The sequence below is a fragment of the Apteryx mantelli genome, chromosome 1 (genome assembly GCF_036417845.1).
Source record: "Apteryx mantelli isolate bAptMan1 chromosome 1, bAptMan1.hap1, whole genome shotgun sequence".
NCBI lineage: Eukaryota > Metazoa > Chordata > Aves > Apterygiformes > Apterygidae > Apteryx > Apteryx mantelli.
Genome location: NC_089978.1, coordinates 201,913,573 through 201,921,264, shown reverse-complemented (window position 1 = coordinate 201,921,264; position 7,692 = coordinate 201,913,573). Strand labels below are relative to the sequence as shown.

At 33.2% G+C, this 7,692-nt stretch overlaps 1 protein-coding gene across 2 annotated transcripts in view; it reads right to left on the bottom strand.

Moving 5' to 3' along the window:
* Window positions 1-2,246: 2,246 nt before the first annotated feature.
* The window catches only part of BRD1 (bromodomain containing 1), a 60,551-nt gene continuing 55,105 nt past the window's right edge, over window positions 2,247-7,692 (bottom strand). For both annotated transcript variants that reach the window (XM_067315840.1, XM_067315847.1), the window contains exons 12-13: window positions 6,846-7,000; window positions 2,247-4,131 (exon numbers count right to left, since the gene is read on the bottom strand). In XM_067315840.1, coding sequence (XP_067171941.1) covers window positions 3,948-4,131; window positions 6,846-7,000 — 339 coding nt within the window. In that variant the 3' untranslated portion in view covers window positions 2,247-3,947. The remainder of the gene's footprint in view (window positions 4,132-6,845; window positions 7,001-7,692) is intronic.

The following is a 7,692-nucleotide window of genomic DNA, read 5'->3' as shown; positions in this document are numbered from 1 at the left end:
TTTTAAATAAGTCCTAAGAAAAGATCAGAAGAGATGAAAAAAAAAAGTCTAATGGAATATGAGGTCTAGCAGACCGAATGTTGCAATTTGCTTTAGGAAACGCAAGTTTCTTGATCCATTTTGGCATATCATTTCCCTTGCTGTGGCTCAGTTTCCCCATCCGTAAAATGCAAATAACAGTACTGATCTGTTCTGGAAAATATGTTGACATGTATTCATTTAAAATATTAATAAAGAATGCTTGCAATAATATATTCAAATAATATTCAAATACTTATTTTATGAATGTTGATGGTGTGGGTATATTGCTCCCTCTAGTGTAAAAATACAAAAATCACAATAAACAAACATTGCAACAACCATGGAGTTAAAACAGTGTATCAGTGATATAGATCTCCCCCCCCCCAAAAAAAGAGTCATCATCTACTCATGACTTTTTCTTGTAAAACCGATATACTGCTGTTTCTCACATTTTTAATATAAAAGATGACAAGTTTTAACTTAGGTTTAACTTCTGATCTGGGATTCTCACACTTCATTAGTAAGAAGTGATGACACCAGAATTGGCAGGTGAGTAGGCAAATCTACACCTCTGCGTTCATCCCTATAACTCTCCCTGAGAAAACTATGAGGTATCTGTTTTTCCCTTCTTTTTCCTCCACTAGAATACTAATTTCCTCTCTACAATTATTTTGCAGTTATTAATGGTGTCATATAAGAACTTGGTCTAAAACACAGGGAAACATATAATTTTAGGTGTATATTCATCTGACTGTTGTACCGAGTTAGATACTAGATTTTGAAAATAAAAACTTTGGAGATCAAGCTTCCTTTTCTAAATAGGTATGAAATCCCTTAAAAAACACAGAAGTTGCACCGAATAGTGACAAGTCTGAGAATATGTTTTAAATTTGAACACAGCCTGTAGGGTCACAGGATCATACTTGACATTAAGTGTCTTGGAAAAGCTGTAACCATTGCTGCAGACAGCTTCTGAGAATTCCTAGGACAGTTTCCAAGCAATTTCGGCTTTCATTACATACACAAAACAACATAGCCTTTCTTGCGAGTTCACATAAAAAGAATATGCACTGTGCTTTACATAGGATGTTTAAGGGGTGGCTTTTAATCAATAATAATGCTTTCACACTTGGAATTCTGTTAAGCACATGCAGATACTTGTAAGATCAAGAAAGCAAAGTTGCCCTCTTCAAGAGCTGATGGAGCTGTTTCTGGAGATAAAATCCAGAAAATGGAACTTGAAGTCTCAGCCAAATTCAAACCAAAGATTTCACTCAAGATGTGCTAAACAATTTTGTACAAAATAGAATTAACTATTATTTGCAAAAAGGAACTCCTTTTTCCCCCCTTCAAATATTCCTACTACCAGAAGCAGCTGATGAAACAACTTGGGAAACCTTCTGAAGAATCATTTGCAACAGGGTGTGTCTATATCCTCTTTATACTGTGATTTCATGTTTTACAGATACCAAAATTCTTATCATACAGGTACCAAATTATCACCTCCCTATTCCAAACTGTAACTAGTTTTCCCAGGATCTGAGAGATCCAAAAAACCATTTTCACTGCTTGCCAGAATGAGGCTGTGAATCATCATTCAGTTTCATACACAGTAGTTTTGAGTATATTTGAAGGCCCAAGTTTGAAATATGATCTAATGCTATTTTATGAAAACTAAGCTATTTTATGAAGATTCTCTTAAAAGACAATTCTAACATCACAAATGGTTTTACCATCTTAATATTGCGCAAATGAAGCTCCATTCCCTTCAAAGATGGGCATGGTTATACGGCAGATCCTCCAAGCCACTCCACAATGTTCTAATCAAGTCAAACAATTTTTATTGAAGTTTTTTTCACCTGATGTAGCAATTGTTTCTATCACAGCACAGCACTACAATTGCAATCCTTATGAGATACCCGCTATCATTACTCCCCCAAAGCAATGTTTACTATCAAGACTAGCAAAACAATTTGCTCAATCATTTGTGAAACTTATTCAACCAAATTTATAGAATCCACATAATCTTTGCCATTATTAGAATCCATTATAGGCAACTGGTTTAAGTGGAATACCAACCACGTCGAGATCTGAGTAAGGACAACACTGGATGTCACAGCAAGAAAACAATCAGGTTCTTGAACTAGCAACTTTTTGACAAGTCAGTCATGGAGTAAGAGAATGGGCACTACAGCAAAATTTCAGGGGCTAAATTCAGGACAAAATTAACAGTTAAGAAAGAAATTTTATTTCAAGCTTCTAAGGGGGTATTACAAACAATAGAGAATAAAAACATTAAAAACTATTTAAAAAGTAATTGTCCCTTTAAAATAAAGATTCAAGCAGGTTTAACAATGAAGTATGCTATTCAATGAAGTTTTAAAAAAAGATTTAAAAAGTATTGGTTTTGCTGTATTTGCTAATCTTTTATAAAAAAGCTGGGCATAAATACTTCGTGCATTCATATGCATTATTTGGTGTTTCATATTATATAACTTGGTACAGTATTTAAGATATCACTGCAAAGAGTTCAAACACAGTGCATTTATAAATAATGGAGTCATTATAAATCACATTGCAAACATACCTTGTCATTTTCATTGTTACAAATTCAGTATTTCAGTGAACATAGGAATAAAGTAGCTTCAACAATCAATATCTTGACTTTATTTTTGTTTTTAATATAAAAATGCAGTTCTGGAAACCCACCCTCCTTCTTCCCCCTGCCCAAACATAATGCTTTACTTCTTAAAAATAAAAATAAAGTACTAATTCTATATACATCACATGTACCATACAAAAATGTATCCAAAGTTTCTATTGCTACCAAAGTGTTCTAAATTAAAAGTTACATAAATCCCCTCATTGGAAACAAAAAGATTACAAGTTACAAAAAAATCAAATTACACACAAACCATCAAATTATTTTATACAATTTCCAATACATTTTTCTCCCAAAGCAAGTTGTTTTCTCATGTGCCTGTATAAAAATGCATATCAATATATTTGTCAATTTTATTTTTCATTATAAAGCAAATTAATACATTTTCTACAATAAATAAAACACAGGGAGGCACCTATATCAACAAAATATAATCCATGGGAGATAAATGGGATATGGTTTTGAAAGAAATAATGTGCTTGCAGGCTTTAAGCCAGGTTTGTTTAAAACAAAAACAATCATAAGAAGTTATTTTGGGCAACAATGGAGTGTTTTTGGTGATTTGCAAGTGATGTACATAGCATAATTTTTTCTCTTGATGTCTTTCTCACAAAGTACCCTCCAAAATAATGCAACTTCCTTTCTTAAAATACATATTTGTAACTGTAAATTTACATCAATCTTAAATATGTGGTACTTTGTGCAAAGAGCAATGATTTACACAAACATTCAGAAGTCATTTTCAGAAGCTACAGACCAAGGAAGAAATGATACAAGCAGCACCATATTGTATATGATTTAGGCAAACATATATTTGATGTCATTTTGATATTAGGCTTCAAATGCACTAAACACCTTAAGCTGGAAGATGGTGCTTAGATAACTAAAGGAAGAAAAAAAAAAAGGCATGGAAACAAAAACCAACTCCCTCCCCAACAAAATTATAAAAAGAATTAAAGAGCTACTTCTAAAATCAGAATAAGTTAAGTGTTGAATATACATTTATGTACAATTATGAACACTATGAACAAGACATTTTAACAGTTTTAGTGGAAATTCCTCCAAACTACAACACGATAATATCATTAATCAATATGGCAATGGTGATTTAGAAGAATTGCTCAACTATTTCAAGTTTGCAGAACTCAGCCACTGAATCAACAATTAAGGGGTTGTATCTTCAATACATTCTTTTAGACAAAGAGGTTCATTAGTGGAGTTCAAGTCTGTGTGGGGTATTTTCATGCCTTGGTAAGGATCTTTGTTAGTCAATATCACTGAAGTCACTGACTGGCTCTCCATGTACCCTACTCAGATGATTCATAGCACGATCAAAGGCAATCCTTACTGCTTTACGAATGCTTGAGTTACGGCCTTCCATCATTTTTAACTTGTCTATGGTTTCATCTATCCCAAGGGGCACCATTTTGGATTTAGGAAGCCACTGCCTGTAAGAAAGAGCAAAATAATTATGTCAAAAATAGAATAAAATGAAGGAGTTTGTCCAGCTTGTACAATCTAAGGGCTGTTACATCATGTTTTTCATTTAGTGAGTCAAGAATTTGCCACCTTAAATAAAGTGATAAAATTCCTATTAAGTTCATACTTACTTGCCTTAAATCTATCTTTTAAAGAGACATAGTATTAAGTAAGCTTCTTTCGCAAAATAAAGACTACATTCAAATTCAACAAATAATATATTGTTCAATGACAAATACCAGCTAAAAAGAATTAGAGTGAAATACTACTAATTTATTTTGAGGACAACTGCAACTAACAATGGATGTGGCTCAAGATTCAGTTGACACAGTATTACTTTTCTCCATTCTTCCATTTCCAGTATTAAAAATTAATCATCTGCAAATTCTTGTGTCTTACATTTTGAAGACATCTCAGTTTGGTCTTTATGTGGAAAAGCAGTATGCTTTTACCCTGCAGTATGAAACCCCACTAAGTCAGTATTCAGAGTACTTTCCTGTTTTAAGTTCCAGGAATACCATTAACTGCTGGGGATAGAGGAGTGATAAGGAAAAAAGTTTTACACTCCATGCTTCTAGATAATGGGGGAAAAAAAATTAACTGTTTAAATAAAAAAGTATCAAATATATTTTGTTCATTTCCATAAATCAGTATTTTAATTAATTTTAAGTTACATATATTAAGAAAAATAAAAAGTCAATAAACTAATGAACATCTATTAAAATATGTTACTGTAGTCCACAATTTCAGCCCTGCAAATGGCAGAAACCATGCTTATGTTTAAAGATTTCAGTTTGAAAGTCCATTTACAGCTTAACAAACTGCAAATTAGGTGTTAAAGTATCCGATATTAGCTTTTTCATCTGAGGATTTTGTGTTTTTCTCCCTCCTTCAAGAGTAACAAAAAAAGCTTCTTTTGAAATACTATTTGTATTACAGCACTCTGGACTACAATCCCAAAGTACGGAGCATACAGATTGAGACCAAAAATATTTAGAAAGACAACACAAGGATACAGATAGAACAGTAAAGATTAATCACATCAGTGATCAGCATGATGGGCAGCAGTCCAAGCATTATCATTTTAATACAGATCATGAGGAGAGTTTTAAGTTTTTTGTTTTGTTTTGTTTTTTTAAGAGAAAGCTTTCAGAAAGTCCTCCAAATGCAAAGGACAGAGGGAAAAGACAGGTTTATTTGAAAAGATCAATAGATTATAGAAGCTGGTATCACAGAATGATGATGACATATATCCTGATGTGGATAAAAGTCATAGACTTGGGTTGAAGAGAATAAGGTCAGCTTACGTTTCACGTGAAAGAAGCAAAAATGAGTTAGAGTGATGAGTGCTGAAACGGCCAAAATCATCAGGTTAAAAGAAGCATTAAAGAAAAAGGCAACACATTAGCCATTATATAGGAAAAAAAAAGCTTGAGAAAATATTTAGCCTTTCCTGTTCATCCATGCAGGATATGTATAATATTTGAAAAACTTAGATATGAAGACCAAGAGAGATTAAAGGACTCCCAAGATCATGCAAGAGGTAGTCACAGCAGTGATGAACAAAGTGACTAGAGAGATCTTGTGTTACACTTGCAGTACCAATGACAGCATGAGAATCAGAATATTGAATCTCTTTGAAAAACAGATGTTCTCCACTGACATACAGGCAGAGAAAAGCAGAATCTCATAGAATCGTGCACAACTGAACAAAGAAGATCCTTTGAAGGACATGCCAAAGAAGCAATAAAGAAAAGAATCAACAGAGAGAAACAAGCCAAAGAATCATGATTACACCAATGGATCTAAGCTGACAGAAAGGAATCGCCAGTTCTGAATTTTAGGTAAGAAGTCAGGCAATAGTGTACTGGGACAGAGAGAATTAGAAGGATGGCAGCATTTATAGACATCACATTCAATCAGCTAATAAGGAAAATAGCATCTGGAAATGTAAGTGAGTGTAAGAAGAGTAGAATTAAGATACATAACAATTTAAAGGTAGCTTAACTGTGAGGAACTGAGAAAGGAGAAGGATTAAGGAAAGCACAGGGAAAAAAAAAAGAGGCCTTGAAGAAAGGAAGAAAAAGAAGTAGGTGAAAAGTTTCTGTATCTGACAGAAAACAAACAAACAAACAAAGAGCTAACAGAAGAGAAAGAACTGTTTTATTGTGTGCATTTTCCTCTCAGACTCCACACAGCATATTGCTGAAACTAAAAGAAATGGAGAAAAAGGAAGGTTTGATGAAGAATTGATACACGGCAAAGAACTGCAATAAGAGTGTTAATAAAGCATTTAACTGTGGAGATCACAAAATTAAAGAAAGTACACCTGAGCAGAGTGGGAAAAGTGTTGCCATTTAGAAAGCAAAGATGAAGGCTGACAGAGACAAATACTTAAAAAAAAAAAAAAAAAAAAGTCTGTTTAGTCAAACAATTTAGCCAAGTCAAGACCAAAACCAGAAAGCTTATAAATCAAACCAAAAGACTACTAACTAACAATTTGTTTTACTTCCAAACTGGCCATAAATAAAATATCTTTCAGTGGTGATACACCTTGGTCCAAGAACAGACTCAAATATATACATCCATAGGAAAGACAGTGTTTCAATTTTCTTTTAGACTTAAGGTACAGGTATTTAAAATTTTAAGTCACTGCATTAACCAACACATTTCAATAACATACCAACTTCTTTTATTGTCAAAAAACAGTACTAAGAAAAGCTTCTCGTCTGATTTGGTCTGCATTTGTTCTCCAATTTTCAATACATCCAGAGGTGGCACTGGTATTGTAACACCATTGTGATGGCCAGCAACACGAGGCATCTTAGGGTCAATAATCTATAAAAACAGAAAAAAGGACAGTTTCTAATTTTTAAAACTACATCAATCCACTTTAAGGGCTTCTTTATTATGAATAAAGTTAATGGGAAAAGAGCCATAAACTGAACAGCCACTGCATATAAATAGGCTGTGTGTTACATACACCTGTAACTTTTTAGCTTAAGTTGAATAGGCACAGGGTAAACTTAATTGAAATAAACAGGACAGACAAGAAAAAACACAAAAACTATCTATAGAGCACTTTCTACCCATATTAGCTCTTCTTTAAGTCACTTCTGAATTTCATTTAGTACAACTTTGCAGATTGACAAGCAGGTTTCAAAATGAGAAAGTTAAACCAAGTTTCTAAAAACAACTAGTGATAACTGATCTCAAGTTTTGCGTTTTGAATTTCAGACACCCTAAAGAAATAGCCTATGTTCAAGTATGATTATTTCTTTCTGGAAAAAGATGTCACGCGCTCAGAAGTTGAAGCACAAAAACCTTAACCAAGCAAAAAAACCCAAACAAACAGGAAAAAAACCCTGAAGTCACTTTCAAAATATTGCCCAAGCAATTTAACAATCAGAAAAGGCTACTCACTTTTCCATTGAAACATTTAATGACAATCACTAATTGTTTCAAATGAACATCCAAAAATAGAATAAAATATAATGCAACTAACAACATACAACTAATTCAGCTGATGG